The sequence below is a fragment of the Ranitomeya variabilis genome, chromosome 8, assembly GCF_051348905.1.
Source record: "Ranitomeya variabilis isolate aRanVar5 chromosome 8, aRanVar5.hap1, whole genome shotgun sequence".
Taxonomy (NCBI): Eukaryota; Metazoa; Chordata; class Amphibia; order Anura; family Dendrobatidae; genus Ranitomeya; species Ranitomeya variabilis.
The window spans coordinates 186,333,117-186,354,611 of NC_135239.1; the positions used below are offsets into that span (position 1 = coordinate 186,333,117).

Here is a 21,495-nt window from a genome sequence, read left to right on the forward strand (position 1 = left end):
AAGCGATCACATATCACCCAGATAACAGACATGCCTTGAGACACCGGAAGATCAGAAATGAAATCCATGGAGATATGTGTCCAAGGTCTCTTAGGGACAGGCAAGGGCAAGAGCAACCCGCTGGCACGAGAACAGCAAGGCTTAGCTCGAGCACAAGTCCCACAGGACTGTACAAATGACCGCACATCCCTAGACAAGGAAGGCCACCAAAAGGATCTGGCCACCAGATCTCTGGTGCCAAAAATTCCTGGGTGACCTGCCAACACCGAGGAATGAACCTCGGAAATGACTCTGCTGGTCCACTTATCAGGCACAAACAGTCTGTCAGGTGGACAAGAATCAGGCCTATCAGCCTGAAATCTCTGCAACACACGTCGCAGATCTGGAGAAATAGCTGACAAGATAATACCATCCTTAAGAATACCAACAGGTTCAGCGACTCCAGGAGCATCAGGCACAAAGCTCCTGGAAAGAGCATCGGCCTTCACATTTTTTGAACCTGGTAAATACGAGACAACAAAGTCAAAACGGGAGAAAAACAATGACCAGCGGGCCTGTCTAGGATTCAGGCGTTTAGCAGACTCGAGATACATCAGATTTTTGTGATCAGTCAAGACCACCACACGATGCTTAGCACCCTCGAGCCAATGACGCCACTCCTCAAATGCCCATTTCATGGCCAACAACTCCCGATTGCCCACATCATAATTTCGCTCCGCAGGCGAAAACTTCCTAGAGAAAAAGGCGCAAGGTCTCATAACAGAGCAACCAGGGCCTCTCTGCGACAAAACGGCCCCTGCTCCAATCTCTGAAGCATCCACCTCAACCTGAAAGGGAAGCGAGACATCAGGCTGGCACAAAACAGGCGCCGAAGTAAACCGACGTTTCAACTCCTGGAAAGCCTCCACGGCAGCAGGAGCCCAATTAACCACATCGGAGCCCTTCTTGGTCATATCCGTCAAAGGTTTCACAATGCTAGAAAAGTTAGCGATAAAACGACGGTAGAAGTTAGCGAAACCCAAGAACTTCTGAAGACTCTTAACTGACGAGGGCTGAGTCCAATCAAGAATAGCTCGGACCTTGACTGGGTCCATCTCCACAGCAGAAGGGGAAAAAATGAACCCCAAAAAGGGAACCTTCTGTACACCAAAAAGACACTTTGAGCCCTTGACAAACAAAGAATTTTCACGCAAAATTTTAAAGACCATCCTGACCTGCTCCACATGCGAGTCCCAATTATCAGAAAAAAACAGAATATCATCCAGATAAACGATCAAAAATTTATCCAGATAGTTCCGGAAAATGTCATGCATAAAGGACTGAAAAACTGAAGGGGCATTAGAGAGCCCAAAAGGCATCACCAAGTACTCAAAATGACCTTCGGACGTATTGAATGCGGTTTTCCATTCATCCCCTTGCTTAATGCGCACAAGGTTGTACGCACCATGAAGGTCTATCTTGGTAAACCACTTGGCACCTTTAATCCGGGCAAACAAGTTAGACAACAGCGGCAAAGGATACTGAAATTTGACAGTGATCTTATTTAAAAGCCGATAGTCAATACAAGGCCTCAAAGATCCGTCCTTTTTAGCCACAAAAAAGAATCCCGCACCAAGAGGGGAAGAAGACGGACGGATGTGTCCTTTCTCCAGAGACTCCTTGATATATGAACGCATAGCGGTATGTTCAGGTATCGACAGATTAAACAGTCTTCCCTTAGGAAATTTACTGCCTGGAATCAAATCTATTGCACAGTCACATTCCCTATGAGGAGGCAATGCACTGGACCTGGACTCGCTAAAGACATCCTGATAATCAGACAAATACGCCGGAACTTCCGAAGGCGTAGAAGAAGCAATAGACACAGGCAGGGAATCCTCATGAATACCACGACAGCCCCAACTAGACACTGACATAGCCTTCCAGTCAAGGACTGGATTATGGGTCTGTAACCATGGCAGCCCCAAAACAACCAAATCATGCATTTTATGTAGAACGAGAAAACGTATCACCTCGCGGTGTTCAGGAGTCATGCACATGGTAACCTGTGTCCAATACTGCGGTTTATTTTCTGCTAATGGCGTAGCATCAATACCCCTAAGAGGGATAGGATTTTCTAATGGTTCAAGAATAAAACCACAGCGCTTAGCAAATGAGAGATCCATAAGACTCAGGGCAGCACCTGAATCTACAAACGCCATGACAGGATAAGATGACAGTGAGCAAATCAAAGTTACAGACAGAATAAACTTAGGATGCAAATTACCAACGGTGACAGGACTAACAACCTTAGATATACGTTTAGAGCATGCTGAGATAACATGTGTAGAATCACCACAGTAGTAGCACAAGCCATTCCGGCGTCTATGAATTTTCCTCTCATTTCTAGTCAGGATTCTATCACATTGCATCAAATCAGGTGTCCGTTCAGACAACACCATGAGGGAATTTGCGGTTTTTCTATCACATTGCATCACATCAGGTGTCTGTTCAGACAACAACATGAGGGAATTTGCGGTTTTGCGCTCCCGCAACCGCCGGTCAATTTGAATAGCCAGGGACATGGTATCATTCAGACCTGTGGGAATGGGAAAACCCACCATAACATTCTTAATGGCCTCAGAAAGGCCATTTCTAAAATTAGCGGCCAGTGCACACTCGTTCCAATGTGTCAGCACAGACCATTTCCGAAATTTTTGGCAATACACCTCAGCCTCGTCCTGGCCCTGAGACATAGCCAGCAAGGCTTTCTCTGCCTGAATCTCAAGATTGGGTTCCTCATAAAGTAAACCGAGCGCCAGAAAAAAACGCATCAATATCAGCCAATGCCGGATCTCCTGGCGCCAACGAAAAAGCCCAATCTTGAGGGTCACCCCGTAAGAATGAAATAACAATTTTTACTTGTTGAGCAGAGTCTCCAGACGAACAAGGTTTCAGGGACAAAAACAATTTACAATTATTCCGGAAATTCCTAAACTTAAATCGGTCTCCTGAAAACAGTTCAGGAATCGGAATCTTGGGTTCAGACCTAGGATTTCTGGTAACATAATCTTGTATACCCTGCACACGAGCGGCAAGCTGGTCCACACTTGTAATCAAGGTCTGGACATTCATGTCTGCAGCAAGCTTAAGCCACTCTGAGGTAAAGGGGAAAAGAAAAAAAAAAAAAAGAAAAAAATGAGAGAGGGAAAAAAAACCTCAAAATTTTCTTTCTTATAATCCCACTTCTGCAATGCATTAAACATTTAATACTGGCCTGGCATACTGTTATGACCCCAGTGGACAGGGTCTCAGAGGAACGTGTAAGTCTGCGAGATTCAAAAATCCAACTCATAGGGCTGTGGTAACTGGGTTGACCAAATAGCTACTCCTAACGCCAACACTAGAAGTAGCCGGGGATCATGCCTACGGTGATCGCTAGATGACTCGCGCCAGCCGGAGAATCTAACTACCCCTAGGAGAAGAAAACAAAGACCTCTCTTGCCTCCAGAGAAAGGGACCCCAAAGCAAGATACAAGCCCCCCACAAATAATAACGGTGAGGTAAGAGGAAATGACAAACACAGAAATGAACCAGGTTCAGCAAAGAGAGGCCAGCTTACTAATAGCAGAATATAGCAAGATAACTTATCTGGTCAACAAAAACCCTATAAAAATCCACGCTGGAGATTCAAGAACCCCCGAACCGTCTAACGGTCCGGGGGGAGAACACCAGCCCCCTAGAGCTTCCAGCAAAGGTCAGGATACAGATTGGAACAAGCTGGACAAAAATACCAAACAAAACAAAAGCAAAAAGCAAGGAAGCAGACTTAGCTTGAAATACAGGAACCAGGATCATAGGACAAGAGCACAACAGATTAGCTCTGATTTCAACGATGCCAGGCATTGAACTGAAGGTCCAGGGAGCTTATATAGCAACGCCCCTGAACTAATGGCCCAGGTGAGGATATAGGAAAAGACAGAAGCTCCAGAGTAAAATCACTAATGACCACTAGAGGGAGCAAAAAGCAAAATCACAACAGTGACAGCCCTTGAGATATTTGTAGACAGCTATTAAGTCTCCTCTTAGTCTTCTTTTTTGAAAGCTAAACATTCCCAGATCCTTTCACCATTCTTCGTAGGACATACTTTACAGTCTGCTCACCATCCTAGTAGCTCTTCTCGGAACTTGCTCCTGTTTGTTGATGTCTTTTTTAGAATGTGCCGCCCAGAACTGGACACAGTATTCCAGATGAGGCCTGAGCCTGACCAAACCTCAACACTGATGTTGAGGTTTTAAGTTTTAATGGACTTTTATCTAAATTCAATAAACGTACGTTTTTTATTCTGTTGGTTGCGCTGAAAACTACCTTAGTTTTTGTCTTTGCCAGCTGCAATCACCAGCAGTTACGGCACCCACTGGTTTCTAATCACAGCGACGGATTCATCCATGTCACCAGCATGAACAGCTCTAACCCTATCGCTCTCCCCTAAATCACTCTCCTTCTACTCAAAGTGGAAATACGAACCAGTACATGCTCCAGATTTTCAAACCCCCAGCAGGATTAGCTATATTTTTTTTAACTTTTCAATGCCTTGCATGATTTCGATAAGTTTCCGTTCTCCAGAAATTTCCGCTGCGTCCAAATTCACCCTTACACCTACAGAGAAAATTCCCACGTAAATGTGTTTCTCAGTCTATATGTTAAAATTGTCGAAGTTAATGATCTAATATTTTTTATTTTTTTCTGACAAATCGGCCTGACTAAATTATATGCATGGGGGTCTCCCGACTCTCCCCTGATAGATAAATTCAGAAGACAAAAGGATCCAGAAATTCTAATTTAATCTCTTGATCCTTTTCTTCTGCAGGCAGATGAGTGATGCTGAAGTTTACTCTGCTCACCCCATAGGAAACAAACGAATGTTCAGCCAAGATGAGTGTTCATGTGTATGGAGGATTAGGAAGGGATAGCATTTTACTAATAGGTATTTAAGGTGTTTTGAATTGAAAGTCCTCAGTGGTTTATACCTTTTAAGAAAAGATGGTAACAAATTGCAAGCTTTCGAGACTACTCAGGTCTCTTCATCAGGCATAGAATAATACAAATTCTGAGGAATCACATATTTATGCACAATACAGCCCAGAAATAATGCCATAGATAAGACAGGTGACGTGAAGCAGAACTACCATTATGGGAGAGGGATAAACAGTTATGTCCATAAATATTGGAGCAGCTCATAGATAAGGAGTGTGAATGCTTTATTGTAATCTGATTGGGGTCTGGTTCTATGTTATGGTGACCCCACATGGTCTGAGGAGCAAATTCCTTAATTAATGTAAAAAAGACATAAATCCATGCAAAACATTCATTCCTGCACTGAGTGTGTCAAAGGTCATCATCAGCTTATATTCCCAAGTACCAAGATATATATCTTTAAGGTGTTTCAGCACTTTAACCCCATTGTGACATTTGTCATAATAATATGTCCCTGTGCCCTGGGCCTATCTGACCAGGGGTGTATTATTACTGCATGGCGATTGCCCACGCACACAGCCTGTGTGCGTGGGCGATCACCGCCGGGTGTCAACTGATTCTGACAGCTGACACCCGGCACTAAGTGCCAGGAGGGGTCACGCACCACTCCCGGCACTTTAATCCCATAAATGCTGCTATCAAAAGTGGCCGGCAGAGGGCTAACAGCCCCTCTGCCTTTGGATTGGAGACCCCACGGCGTGACGTGGGGGTCCCATCGTTGCTACGACATCCAGGTCACCAGAGCTAGGAAAGTTGCTGATCATGCACAGTGCATGATCAGCAACTTTCCCTGTCAGTGCAGCACTATAGAAATGATCAGCCTGCAAAAAATGATAGTCCCATAGTGAGACAAAGAAAAAAAAAGTTAAAAAAGTTAAAAAATAAATAAATAAATAATTGTGAAAATATTTTCAAAAATATCAAAAATAATAATAAAAAAAATCAAGATATTGTATCTATCAAAAAATACTTGTATGAAAAAAAAACAAATATAAAAAATAAAAGTGCACATTAAGCCAAAGAATAATGAGTAATTCAAAAACCTAATATAAATCCATATTGTACTATATAAGGTTCAAGTAGACGCCAAGAACTATAAATAAAGAAACTACTTGAGCACTAAAAATTCAATAAGCAAGAAAATACAAATACAAATAGTGCATAACAAGGTTTTTATTAGAGACGCCAATCAAGACAAAGTTAAAATTAAAAAAGACAAGGCATGATAAAAAAAAAAACGATATGTAATTAAAAACAGGGGGAGCAGGCCACCACAGGTTAACATGATCCAAGAGTATATAACAAATGCAAAATACTTGGAGAATTTATGACCACAATATCAACATATATATCTCAAATAATAAAGTGCTGTGAAGATAGGCAGTTGTCATCCAAATGTTATTAAATAATTATAGAAAAATACATATATAGTTCATGTATGGCGGTGGGCCGGTGGCCATATGTACATGAACACAGTAAAGTGTATAAGTAAGTGTATTGGCCGAAATAAGTCTCCATAGAGGTAAGAATAAGGTGAGTATACTAACCAGGATTCGTGATGACGCTGTTGCCCCTCACTCCAACGCGCGTTTCACACGTTGCTTCTTCAGGGTGTGATGACATACTTAGTATCACTGTGCCCGCAACGACCTAACCTATAAAACTGTCCCACTGGTTGACCCCTTTAGTGAACACCATAAAAGAAGCAAAAAACAATGCAAAAAACCAATGCTTTATCATCATACCGCCAAACAAAAAGTGGAATAAAACGCGATCAAAAAGACAGATTTGATAGCGCTGAAAACATCATCTTGTCCAACAAAAAAACAAGCTCCATCAGCGGAAAAATAAAAAAGTTATAGCTCTCAGAATAATGCGATGCAAAAATAATTATTTTTTCAATAAAATAGTTTTTATTGCGTAAAAGCACCAAAACATAACAAAACAATATAAATGGGGTATTGCTGTAATCGTACTGACCCGAAGAATAAAACTGCATGAAAGTGTTTGGGTCCGTGAAAAAAATTGGACAGCACATAGATGCTGCTCATTTTTCAGACATCGATAGGAGAAGGTGCTGAAACTTTTTTTCCTCTTATTGGAGAAAAACTGACGAAACTCCAACGAAAATCTGATAGAAAAAGAACTCGGACTGAAACTCGGATGGATTTTCTCGTAAGAAAAAAAATCACTAACTTGTGGATGAGCCCTAGTAATGTTTTGACTGTGTGGTGGGGAAATAGTGGAATTAAAGCACTAATGCCTGGCGAACTACAAGTCTAAGCATTCGTGTACAGCAGTTGTGTGCATTAGGTGTCAGGATCTTCTTGGCAAAGATGTTTAATTATTATGTAGGGAAAGATATTCTATTCTCTAGTCCAAGTATTTCTCTGCATTCGGTCACCCGGATGGCTCGCCCATCTCGGCCAACCAACAATACAAGAAAATAAAGGATTCCGACATATATCTTCTTTACTGCCTTTACAGCTCGGACTCCATGTAAATGACATAGCATACCAGTTTACAAGCAGGAAATTTACATCATCTTTTTTCTTGTTCTGCTACTTAAAAAGTAAAAAGAAAAAGTAAAAATAAATCAGGAAAAAAATAAGTTAATTTTCAACGTTTTCATCAAACTTATTCAGGATTATGATATATTTGCAAATGACTGCGGTTAATGCATTGTTTTTATGGCTTCATTGCTAGAGGAAGATCTTAAAAATGACCGCTTTAATGGAGATGTATTAAGAGAGAATTTACGAAACGCAGCATCAGAATTAGAATTGTTGGAAGTGAATGAATGATGACGAGCAGATTAGACTAGAAAAGACAGACCCATTTTTTTTAAATCAGACTTCTCATTTCAGAGACACATTGCCAGCTAGGGTATGTGAAGAATTGGAACCATTTTTTAGCAATCTAAAATAATAAGCATGAAGCAACTTTAGGAATATTCTTTTTTTTATTTAAGTGGTTGCCCAGCAGGTATCGTGCATGTTTCCTGGTGATAAGCATAGGGTATATGTATGATACTTGCCAATGTCTCCACAGGTATGTGGGTTTGGAAAATTCAATGGAGCCACCTCCCTTGCAAAAGTGAGCTTTACCGGATAACTATTTATAACTTTATAATGGTGAATAAAGTTTTGCCACTGTCTTAAATACGAAAAACAAACTATTTGAAGCAATTTTGATTAAAAGTATCTTACACTCACTTTTGTGTCTACTGCTCATATGCAGATCTATGGTCACAGGCTAAAACAAAATCTAGAGTAATCAGATCCTGCAGTTATACCGCCTGCTGTCTTTTACTTCATGCTCACATTTGAGGATCAGACTACACAGAGTTTGTTTGTAGTCTGTAGCCATGGAGACACTGTCATGCCCCTGGATTCGATCCCTTGAGTTTGTGTTCTGTAGTCGGCTTCTCTTTCTGCCGAGTCACAGGAGTCACATCTTGTCTCTGGGTGTTTGGGTTCTGCTTTTCTGTTTGCAGTCTTCTTATTTTAACACAGATGTTTTAATTTCTCATCCTATCATATTTTGGGATCAGCTTTGTATTATGTCCACCTGCTGGCGTTTCCTGCTGTTGATAGATTCATTTGGATGTTCTGACGTTCTTTTGATGTTTGGAGCCAGTCTGTGAGATTCCAACTAAAGATTTTTACTTTGCTGTTCCTTTGCTATACTTTGTACCTATCTTCTGTCTAGCATTAGGAAGTAGGTTGTTTATTTGTTAACAGTACTTGCTTTATTTCTTTTTTAGTGTTTAGGTTTTTACTTTACTCACTTTGGAATCTTTCCTTTGTTCAGCACACTTCTCTTCTTGTAGGTAATTCATACTCTGCTCTGCCCTCCGATTCTTTAGGAGGAATGTGAAGCAACTTGTCGACATTTTAGGCAGTTTAGGCCAGAGTTGCCATTTCCTAGCCTGTGGTTTTATTTATCTCTGCAACCGCAGACTCCACTAGGGACTATAGAGTCAGAATATCTAGTCTGTACGGGAGCTGGTAGGGTGAGTTGCAGTTTTTAATGTATAACATATTTTCCCTAGTGATTTGCTACACAGGCATAGTTATTCTCGGAGTTCTAGGGGCATTCAGGGTGAACCACTATATACTGGGGTGCCATTGAGTTAACTTAGGGTGCCAACCTCCAAAGTCAGGTAGGAACAGACCAGGGACAGAGTCGGGCTCCAACCAGTCTGAACAGAGATCTGTCAGGTTCAGGTTTTTATCCCTCTGGTTTGTTCGCTACCCTTGTGCTTGGACATTCATAGCAGACACATCAATTTACATCATAATGACTGCTGCTGGGGCTGGGGAGTGTTTTCACTCAATACACGCCCACATGACTGAAGGAAATAAATTAATTTTCTTCCGGTATCCGCACTTTCATTATGGCGGTCGGGCAGCATTTTAATGCCACTTACCTTCAGACTAAGCGTACTTTTGCAGGTAAATAATGTTTTCTGAGGTGACATGTTCGCTTTAATGAAACTCAATTGCAAAATGTATTTTTTGAGCCCAAATATATGCACTTAAGAGAGAAAAAAATGTCCCCGATGGTGGGCAACCCTCCTATGGATCTGTTAACAAATATCATTGCTTGTCTACATTTTTTTTAATAAAGTCATGATTTGTGTCCTATTTCTTTTCAGATCCAGAAATAGTGAATGGAATCTACTGGTCGGAGTCTTTAAATAAGGTGTTTGTTGACAACTTTGACCGTGACCCTTCCCTCATATGGCAATATTTTGGAAGTGCAAAAGGCTTTTTTCGTCAATATCCTGGTAAGGGGTGAAAAACAGATTATTTTGACATTATATTATATGATGATAATTTTTTTTGCTGACTTCTTTTCATGAGAAACGTTCTGATCCCAGAGGAAAGAAAACGTGACAAAAAGTAGTGATGCACACTTTTTGCCAAATGCAACCAATCAAAGCCGATATTGCAGTTTGATGGCACAGCTTAGAAATCCACTTTGAATTCTGCTTGTGATTGGTTGCTTTTGAATAGTTTTAATACATTCTAAGGGGCTTGCCACAAGTTCTGTAATGATGGTAGGCCCAATGAGATGAGCACAGGTGGGCTGGGAAGACTCTTGGGTATGGCTGTCAACTGTAGAGCTGACTGGTCTGGGAACTGTAGAGAGACTGTCTTCTGTGAGTTTTCGACAAAGAAGACCAGAGAGCTAAGGAGAGAATCTCTCCTCCTAATGACAGACTGCAGAATGATTGAGCTGATGGGGCAAGGAGACATTGCCCTGTACATATTCCACTTTTTCTGACTGGGATTGCCGACTGACTGATTAAGGTCCAATGCCGGTGTTGTTGCTTTAGGGCTTGGATGCCATAGAGTGATGATGGCTTTGGTGATTGGAGTTTTTTGAGGACTTCCCTCAAGAAGCAAAAGCTAAAGAAGAGTGGGTGAAATTGTTTCATTCTTAAAAAAGGTTGTCAAAATTAGATAATCTCTTTATTGGGTTTGTCCATTCGCAGAAGAAAAGTCTACAGGCGCTCTATCTAAATCGTTACAGTATGCCATGCACACACTGTCATCATTCCTCTACGTTCCCCATGTGGGTGGGCGGTCACATGAATGCATGTATGCGATTTTGCTGCTTGTGATAAGTGCAGACTAGACTCACCAAGATTTTCTAATTAGAAAAGAATTGATAGAAAAGCAAGCGACTAGTTGACACATGTTCGCACCTATGCAAATTGCATACATGCAGTAGCAAGAGGTGTTAACAGGACTGTAGTGTGACCTTGAAGTGACTGAAGAGGCAGAGGGGCCTTCCACTTTGAGGAAGTACTTAGATAGGACGGCAAGGCACAAGGAGCCCTGAGCTTGGTGAATGCCGAAGGTAACGGGACAGGTGAATTCATGGGACTAGTTGGGTTCCCGAGCGGTAGATCCAGGGTGCCAGTAGTGGTAGAAATAGGACACGGATCCACTGAGCAAGTAGAGAGACTTGCTGATCAGGACTGTGGTGACGAGGTGGGCTGTAACAAAGTAGGGCGAAACAGTGTGCTTCACCTGCACTGAAGTAGGCCACAGTGGAAGAACGCTATATGTGTGAAAATACTTTACACTGTGAAGGAAATGTCCATAAGACTTTGCACCCACTACCCCTTGTACATAACCCTTACTAAGTTACCATTCAGTAAAGGCTGTGTTTTAGAACGGGGGCTTCCTTTACTGAACTTTAAAACCTTTGGTCCATGCCATCTAACACCATCGGCTACAGGTGACCTGTATGAGTGCAAGGCTCTTACAGCACCTACACTCAGCCAAGACCCACTCTTTCATGTAGCACGCCGGGAACTTGACAAAAGATGCCTTGACGGTGGCTACTGCCCAACATCATGCTACACAGTCATGGGGAATACAAGGGAATAGTGACAGTGTGTGCATTGCTCATATACACAATTCAGCAGTCTCAAGTGACCACATAGACTACAGACTTTTCTTCTATGACTGGACAATTCTGAGAATGAACAACCCCCTTGAAAGAGAGTTTCTAAATTTGACATTTTTTTTAGACTGAAACAAGTTTATCTATGAAGTTTCTTATTCCACTCTTTTATTTTTTTTTAGCTTTGGCTTCTTGAGGGAAGTCCTCAAAAACCTTCCACCACCATCATCACTTTATGGCATCCAAATGCCCCACTGAGAAGAATTTTGAGGAAAAAGCCACATAGACTGTGAGACAATCATCATGAACCTTCTCACATAAAAGGGGTCATCTCATATGCGAAAGAATAGCAACTGACCTGCTGTAGCCAGAAATGGCCACCAAACACTGTGATGGAGTGGTGGTAACAGCTGATCAGTGAGGGTGCCAGATGTCAGATCTCCACTAATCTGGAGACCTATCCCAAAGATTTTAGTAAAGTTATCATGTGATGAAAACCCTTGTGGGTCACAGTAGTTTCTTAAAAGATAATAATGATCTCTAAAGCCATAATCGAATTCAAACATTATAAAAATAGTTTGGTTATTTTCTCTTCCTTCTCACAAGACACATATCAGACTTTTGTCTGGCTGTTAGACTACTGGCTGAAGCAGAAGCCCTTCCTGCACCGTAGGAGATCATGAACGCCTGATCCTATGCATGTATAGCTGTAAAAGTAAAAGGATAATAATAAGATGTGTTGCTAGTGCTACCTTTATTTTCACTTGTAGGTATGGACATAATACTCGGGCATCTTCTATTCTAGCGTAGAGACAAAAATTATAACTTTACTGCTAAGAGTGTTCTTGACCTCTTGATCTTTACGATAAGTCGTAGAAGTCGTATCCTGACTTATATACCAATTATTTCTATTATTTAAAAAATATTTTTACATTTTTTTATCTCATTAGACACCTTTGACTTCACCTTTTTAGGTATTAAATGGGAGCCAGATGAGAATGGTGTGATTGCATTTGACTGCAGAAATCGAAAATGGTGCGTAGAGTTTTTTTCATGACTTTTACTATAAGTACTGTACAAAAAATAAATTTAACAATGACAAAAAAAACCCTACAACAACTTGTAACTTTCATTCAGGTACATCCAGGCAGCTACCTCACCTAAAGACGTCGTGATTTTGGTTGACGTAAGTGGAAGCATGAAAGGCCTCCGTCTAACAATTGCAAAGCAAACTGTATCCTCTATTTTGGACACCCTGGGAGATGACGACTTCTTCAACATAATTGCCGTAAGTTGCCTTTGTTTCTATATCTTCAATTTGAAACCTTTCTTCCCTTCTCCTTTTAGCAGGTTGCGCACGGACCCCCGCTGGTGGCCCTTGAACGATGTCAGCACTTTAAATGCTCCTGTCTAAGCTCCATCGGCAGGATGAATAATAGGCGCCTCGTCCATTTCTTGTAATAATTAGGCTCTCAGGTGCTATTTGGAGCCCCTTACGGAACTGAATTTTTGTTTTTTGGTAACCATAAGAAACTTTCATGTTGCGTTTTCTTTAGAACTTCTTGTTTTATTTAAGAACCACACAACCTCCAAACTGTTACAACTATTTTTTATTTATTTTTATATTATTATTATTATTATTATATATTTATATTAATATTTTTAGCATATTCTGCTCATTTAAAGAGTTAAAAAAGGATTAAAAAACCCATCAGTTCTAAAATATACTTTTATTAATGTACAGTATGCAGTTTGCATTGTGAAATTTGGTAACAGATCTTTTTTTAGGGCATATTCACATCACTTGTCATCTAGCACGTAGACCCCTAAACTTTAATGGAACTACCCACACATCTGCTTTTACTGGTTTCCGGGTGTCAGTACTTTTAAACTTAGGGCATGTCCTATTCTGAACCCATTTCTGAGCAAGTATCACCAATTCAATGTAAGTGACCTCATTAAAGGGAATCTGTCAGCACTTCAGGTTTTTGCTATGCAATCTGGATGCAGCATGATGTAGGGACAGAGAACCCAATTCCAGCGATTTGTTACTTATCGGGCTCCTTGATGCAGTTTTGTTAAAATCCCTGTTTTCTCTCCTGCTGTTGATCTAGCAGAGGTCAGAATGCTGTACTGTGTATAACCCCGCCCACACCCCTGATTGGCTGCTTCCTGTGCGCACTGTACATCAAAATGCCAATCGGTGGTGGAGGTGGGGTTGCTCAGATTAGCTGGACTGGCTTACACATGAAACCTAGTCCTCTAGGGATAATTTCCTGCTGATAAAACTCTGATCATTTTAAAACAGCCTAGTAAATAATATATTGCTGAAATCAGGCTCTCTTCCTCTATATTTGTCCTCCTTCACATGTCCACATCTGCAGTACATGTGGTATCCATTTTTTTCAACCTATGGGGCTGTTTAGAGACATGTCTTTTTTTTCTGGCAGATGACAAGGGCCAATACAAATCTATGGGTCTGTGAAAAAGAGGTACAGCACATGGATTAAATTAATTTTTTATACATAACGGAAAAACACTGATGACACACTGATGGAAAACACTGATGCCCGTGTCTGTGTTTTATACGCATGTGTGAAGGGGGCCTAATTCTTCTCTCAGACTAAATAGCAAACATCTGCTAACAGACTCCCTTTAAATATGAAAGTCATCTTTTTTTTAACGGATCTTTTTTATTGTAACCCCAAGCACAGAAATAACCATATGATTGTTCCCCTAAATATATTTAATGTGCACATAGTGGTTAATGATAGAAAAAAGATCTTTACTTACCACCCGGCCCAGCCCCTCACTACCACTTCTCTTTTATTTATTATGTGATTGCAGTTTTGGGGGTGAAGGGAACGTACTATAAATATGTTATTAATTTCTTAGACTGTTTTCAGTCTGCATACTACTGTATATAACGGAAGTTTCTTTCTTTTGAAGAAACTATTAGCTGCTAATTCTGAAATGCAAAGTCAGGACAAATATCTCCCTTATTAATCTTTAATTAGCCAGTGCATAATTACGCGGAGCATTATTAGTTAGAGACATAATTACAATGTGAATGCTGTATCGCTTATATTTTATTTTATTCCTCTACCAAAGCTAATTATAAGAATTCATAGGAAATATGTTGTTTGGGTTCTGGCAATTAGTTATCAGGCTAATTAAGGTGGCTAAACAGCCAAATGTGATGACTAATTATAATTATTATCAGATTCAGACCTGTCACTATGGAACCAACAGACCGTTCAGTTGTAGTATACTGGTCTGTTTGCCATAACTATTCATGTCCTATTTTAAAGAAACAATAAATCTACAAAAGATTTTTTTCTAACGTACCCCCATTTTCTCCCTTGCCTTTGGACTTAAAAAGGTATTCCCATCTCCAAGATCCTATCCCAATATGTAGTAGATGTAATAATAATATTATTAGCAAATATCTCCAATTAGAAATTCAGTATAGTTTCCCTGATTTGCCATGTCTCTTTCCTCATGTGCAGGCATTGCAGGACCTTAGGTATCCATGATTAGGACCACTAGCAACTTGCCATCTGTCACTATATCACTGGTCGTAACCATGGATATCTAAGGTCCTGCAATGCCTGCACATGAGGAAAGAGACATAGCTAATCAGAAAAACTATATTACATTTCTAATTGGAGGTATTTGTTAATATTATTATTATTACATCTACTATATATTGGGATATGATCTTGGAGATGAGAATACACCTTTAATTTTCACATTATTATTATAAAAATCTGACAATTGATGGATTTTCAGGGATGGGGAAAGTTTGTTGATGACACAGTTTCACAGTCAGTCCACACTGCAGATTGCCAATGAACGATCAGCAGAGGATTATTCAATGCACATTGGCTGCCATTGTTCTCAGCAGCACGTCTTCTTTATACAGGTCGATGTGCTGCTGAGAATGATATTTTTTCGTGAAGACCGAAAGATAATTTCACCCAGCGAATAAGCATTTTGTTCATTTGTCGGGTGATCGGCAGCCTCTTTAGACTGCACCATTATCAAGAAATGAGCGTTGCTAAGAGCTCTCATTTCACGATAATCGTGCAGCATAAATACCCTTTAAGTCCCTGGGAGCCAGTGTTAAAACTTTGCAAGACCTACTGGTGGTCATACTATATGTGCATAGGGACATCGTAAAGGGATTGTCCGGTTTAAATCGATAAGTCTGCAGTCACTCTAGGTGACTGCAGACTTATGATTCCCCCAAGCACACGCACTGCGAAGGTTTGACGGTTTCTGAGCTGAGAATGGCAGTGATGTATGTGTTATTCATACTCTTAGCCAGAGCCCATCTAGTGGGCCCGGCCTCACCTTGTACACTTGTATTGATCAAGACCACGCCTTGTCTAGTGATGTGGCCATCCAGCAGGGGGTGGACGTCTAATGGGTGCAGCCTCACTCAATACAAGCGTATGGAGCAAGGCCGCGACAACTAGATGGGCTCTGGCCAGTATATGCATAGCACATATGTACCCACCAGTTCTGGCTCAGAAACCTGTGAATCCCTGCAGTGCACAGTGCGTGTACTGGGGGGATTCATAAGTCTGCAGTCACAACAGAGTGACTGCAGACTTATCAATTTAGACTGGACAACCCCTTAAAAATAAAACAATATTGTTCCCCACAGTCTGTTATGCCCATCATACACTTTAGATGGCTGTCGGTCGAATGATAGATCGGCCAGTGATTTGGCTGGCAGTTGTCTTGGCCAGCTCTCCCATACACAGAAGTTCTGCTCCTGGGTTCTCTATAAAAACATGTCCGACAGAGGCTAATCTCCGGGAGAACAAAGCGATTGGAAATCTCTAATTGGACATGCCTTATCGGCATCTCTGCCACCAACCTGTTGTTTGTGGTTTCATACACATGAGACTGTCCGGCAATTCCTTCAATATCGGCAAGCTTGGATGTTATTAGTATATTATGGATATATATTATGGATAGAAGCCTTTAAATTACATACGTATGATCTAAAGGGTTTTCCTAAAGAGACACGAGGAAGGTGCCCATGAGAGAATATGTGGTCCTTATACTGTTTTCGCACGGTTACCAGTGTCTACGATACCCTTGACCAGCCCAATACGGAGTTCTTATGCTGTCTTCGCACACCTACCAGTGTCCACTGTACCCTTGACCAGCTCAATATGGGGTCCTTACACAGTTTTCACACGACTACCAGTGTCTACTATACCCTTGAAATGCCCAATACAGGGTCCTTATACTGTCTTCACACACCTATCAGTGTCCACTGTACCCTTGACCAGCTCAATGTGGGGTCCATGTACTGTTTTCACACAGCTATCAGTGTCTACTATACCCTTGACCAGCCCAATACCGGGTCCTTATACTGTCTTCGCAAGCCTACCAGTGTCCACTATACCCTTGACCAGCCCAATACGGGGTCCTTATACTGTCTTTGCACGGCTTCCAGTGTCTACTATACCCTTGACAGCACAATTCGGGTTCCTCATACTGTCTCCGCACGGCTTCCAGTGTCCACTGTACCCTTGACCAGCCCAATACGGGGTCCTTATACTGTTTTTGCATGGTTATTAGTGTCTGCTATACTCTTGACCAGCTCAATACGGGGTCCTTATACTGTCTCCGCACGGCTTCCAGTGTCTACTATACCCTTGACCAGCCCTTTCCTTTTTACAGCACCCCACCTCTGTCCTCTCACATAAGAGGTTATTGTAACCTGTAGGCACCAACCTCTCATTATCATGACCACCATTAAGCTATGACTTGCTAAGTATGGCCGGTGAACATAGTTTATCCAGCTGTTACCTCTACCCGCGCATAGAGTCTACTGATCCGCTAGTTCACTACAAAGGATTTTAAGGATTCTAGTATCGCTTGGATGTGTATTATAAAGCTGTAGAAATGGACTCTTCAGTGAAGATATTTCATCTCAGAGGGGATTACAGATAATAGATTCTGCCCTTTTGCAGCACTAGATCCAAGCTGCGGGACGTTTACGGAAAATTGTTTCCATTTAAATAGCAATATTCCTCCAAGCAAGATGGAAAAATCTGAATTTATATGATGTCAATTTTTGAAAGAAAAGCCATAGAGAAAAATGTTGTTTAAAATGTCGGTCTCATGGTGTTCAGAGGGTTTTTCGAACCTTTGTCACGCAAGGTGCAGGAATAAAGCTCGATGATTAATGGGCGGCTCTTGCAATGCATAAGGTCAGATCAACAGTGCATGACAAACCACAACAGAACATGAAAGAGATGTATTCTACATTCCCTTTGAACTAGAACACCAAATCATGCAGTAAATTGCAGCACTGGGTATTAGAGGACGCTGAGTATTAACTTTGCCATCTGTATAGGGTTGGAACAATGGATCTGGAGCAATCGAGGTCATGCATTCAACGGAAAAATGCTAAATACAAATGGAAATTTTCCGTTCAGAATCTAAAAGTTTAAATTACCGCTGGTGGACTTTTACTTAGATTTTTAGACTTATTAGAATTTTTGGAACACAAAGAAGGAAAGAATAGAAGATTACAATATTAGTAACTTTACATTTTTTAGAATACAGTTTTAGAGCATAACCCACCTTAAATAATCCTTAGGGATCTGTATGAAAATTTAAAATGTTATTATTATTGTTTTATATATTTATAGTGAACCCCTTTCCAACATCGGACGTAATTGTACGCCGATGTCGGACTCCGGCACTGAGCCCGCACCTTTCTGGGCACATGACAGCTGATATATACAGCTGACACGTTCCAGCAACAGCTGCGGGTGGAATCGCGATCCATCCGTGGCTGTTAACTAGTTAGATGATGCTGTCAATCTCTGACAGCGGCATTTAACTCGCGCTTACCGGAAGCGCGTCACTAAACCCGCCCATGGGTGACCCTGTCACGTGAATGCGGGCCATTGATGGGTGGGCATGACAACCCGAGGTCTCCAGCAGACCTCTATGGTTGTTATAGCCAGATTGCTATGATGGTCGACGCTCGTAGCAAGTAAGCATTTCTGCTACACACAGGCGATCTGATCATCACCTGTAAGTAGCAGAATCGATCAGATTATGGCAGCTTCTAGTCTGCAATGGAGACAACTGAAGAATGCAAAAAGTAAAAAAATATATAAAAGTTCAAATCACCCCCCTTTCGCCCTATTCAAAATAAAACAATTAAAAAAAAGAAATCAAATATACACATATTTGGTATCGTCGCTTTCAGAAGCGCCCGATCAATCAATATAAAAAAAGAAATAGCTCGTTCATAAAACAATGTGAAGAGGAAAAAGTCAAACGCCAAAATTAAGTTTTTTGGTCGCTTGAACATTGCATTAAAATGCAATAAACGGATAATTTCTGCACTAAAATGGTATCATTAAAAAAGTCAGCTCGGCACACAAAAAATAAGCCCTCACCCAATCCCAGATAACTAAAAATAAACATGCTACGGTTATCAAAAAATGGCGCTTTTTTTTTTTTTTTAACAAAGTTTGAAAAATGTTTTCACCACTTAAATAAAAAAGAACTTAGACATGTTTGGTGTCTATGAACTTGTAATAACCTGGAGAATCATAATGGCAGGTCAGTTTTAGCATTTACTGAACATGGTAAAAAAAAAAAACCACCACTTTTTGTGCAATTTCAGCACACTTGGAATTTTTTTCCCATTTTCCAGTACATGATATGTTAAAACCAATGGTGTTGTTCAATAGTACAACTTGTCCCGCAAAATACAAGCTCTCAGATGGCCATTTTATCCAAAAAATAAAAAAAGTCATGGCTCTGGGAAGAAGGGGAGCAAAAAACGAAAATGCAAAAACAAAAATAAGTGGTTAATGATAACAAAAAAAATATATATTTAATATAAAACCTTGATGTAAAGAATAGGTCATTTTCTGATTTCATATTACCGAGCTGAGCGTCCCTGTGTTTGGGGATTTATGAGCGTTAGCTGTCGCCTACTTCTTCTACTAGGTGGTGCGTGCACAGCAATTTACCAATAAGTGGTAAAAAAAAAATCTATAAAATTTCCCACAGTCATCACTATTGTTGTAATGGAAGTTCCTATAGGTAATACTCTCACGCCATCATTTTTTTTCCATCCATTGTATTTATTGTCTTTTTATTGTCTCCTTTTACAGTATAATGACAAAATTCAATACGTCGAACCGTGTCTGAATGGGACGTTAGTACAAGCAGACAGAAACAACAAAGAGGTAAGAGACTAATTGTGGAGAGACATTGAAAGTGCATTCATTTCTTTCATGAAAGCCGTGCGCCAAAGATAACAGTAATTTATGGCGCTAGGAGAATAAAAATCTATTTTCAGAAGTCTTCGTGAGCCCTTTATTTGAGTGGCTTTTACCATGAACATAAAGTCTTTTTCTGTCAACTTGTTAAAGGGGCTGATTCATTGAGACAACAACTATTCAAAAAGAAGTCATCATGGCCACCGATGACCACCGTTCTGCCTTTTCTTACCTATTTCTATTTATCCTGTATAAGGGGCCAAATAGAGGAAATTTAGCATTACATGACTCATAGAGGGGCTTCCTCAGTGCAGAATCCCCTTTAGAACATGTAAAGTACCCTGGAATTAATTGCGCTTTAAAGAAAAAAAAATAAAAAATAATAAGAATATGTACTGATTGGGCACATAGACAAGGTTAGATAACCCAAAATATACATTTTTTTTTAAATATTAACTTTTTTGGAAAAACTGACTGATAACCAATATACCTGCCATTACAGTTTCAACAGAAGTTATCACTTTGGGTCCTCCTGAATGGAAAAAAATGCCTAATTATGCCTTGCAGGGGATAACATCAATGTGTCTTGGTGTTATATTGGATAGTTTGGCTGTAAGTTGTCGTTACCTAATATGAAGACTCAAGGAAACAACTTTGCCACCTCTGACTAGGTGACCCACGATCGGCAAGTCCATCTAGCCATTTCGCAGCAGTCATTAATAGCTTGTCGTCAGTGTTAAGCGCCATCTTTGTTTGTGCTGGATCTTTCCCCGCATCTGTCAAGTTTTCTACGCCAAATGTGAAGTGCTGCAGAGCGGTAGTCGCCACCAAGCTGCTGTCCAGTTGGGCTCTTGCATTTTACAGACAAGGGGTGTCCCAGTGTGCTGTAGAGTGTGGGATTCATCACGCTCTCTTGTAAGCCGTAGGCCTCCTCTGCCTCCAGGATTCCGTCCTCAGTAGCCGCCACACACAATCCATGGGACACCAGGTTCTTTGTAACAGTCAAACTCTTACTAAGCAATCCAAGTTCATCAGATGGATACAGGTGGGATAGGGCACAGCAATTCACACTTCCTTCCTTCGTAGCACAACTCCTCTTCTGTTCTGTCACACATTAATTCTGGACTACGACCAAGCCCGCTGACTCTATCAGCCCCAGGAATTCATCCTTCACCGACCACCTGCCCCTTGTAACACCATGTTCACCATCCTATGGTGTTGGAAGACCAGTCTCGCTCTATAGTACCTGGCCCGAGCCATAGACTCCACACTCTGTTGGTTTGTCCATCAGGGATCTCCATTTGGCCACCCACTGCCCTGAACGTTTGGCACATACTGCCCCTAGCAGCCCACGACCCCATCTGAACTTGGACTTGCTCCACACTTCACTGGCTGACACTGAATTCTCTCTAAGGCTGGAGTCACACTACCGTTGAATATGGACGAGTGCTATGCGATAAAAAATTGCATAGCACTCCCACCAGTATTCAGCTATGGGGCAGCTCACATACCATATTTTTTTTGGCTATTTTCTGTGTGCGAGTGAAATCACAGCATGCTGCGATTGTCACCGACATTCGGCCGAGACTCTGCTCACTTGCACCCATATAAGCCTATGGGTGCGAGTGAGACAACGCACATCACTCGGATATCATCTGAGTGATGTGCGATATACGCTGACCCCGGCAATGGAGGAGATGGAGAAATTAATTTCTCCTCCTCCTCTGCAGCTGTGCTCCGATTCTCTCTGTGCGACGTATGACACAGACGTATGACACT

General features: G+C 41.1%; 1 protein-coding gene across 3 annotated transcripts in view; it reads left to right on the forward strand.

Annotated features, from left to right (window-relative positions):
• The window catches only part of CACNA2D3 (calcium voltage-gated channel auxiliary subunit alpha2delta 3), a 1,029,735-nt gene that overhangs the window by 398,621 nt on the left and 609,619 nt on the right, over positions 1–21,495 (forward strand). For all 3 annotated transcript variants that reach the window (XM_077278410.1, XM_077278408.1, XM_077278409.1), the window contains exons 6-9: positions 9,678–9,809; positions 12,415–12,475; positions 12,578–12,728; positions 19,609–19,683. In XM_077278410.1, the coding sequence (XP_077134525.1) occupies positions 9,678–9,809; positions 12,415–12,475; positions 12,578–12,728; positions 19,609–19,683 (419 nt within the window). The remainder of the gene's footprint in view (positions 1–9,677; positions 9,810–12,414; positions 12,476–12,577; positions 12,729–19,608; positions 19,684–21,495) is intronic.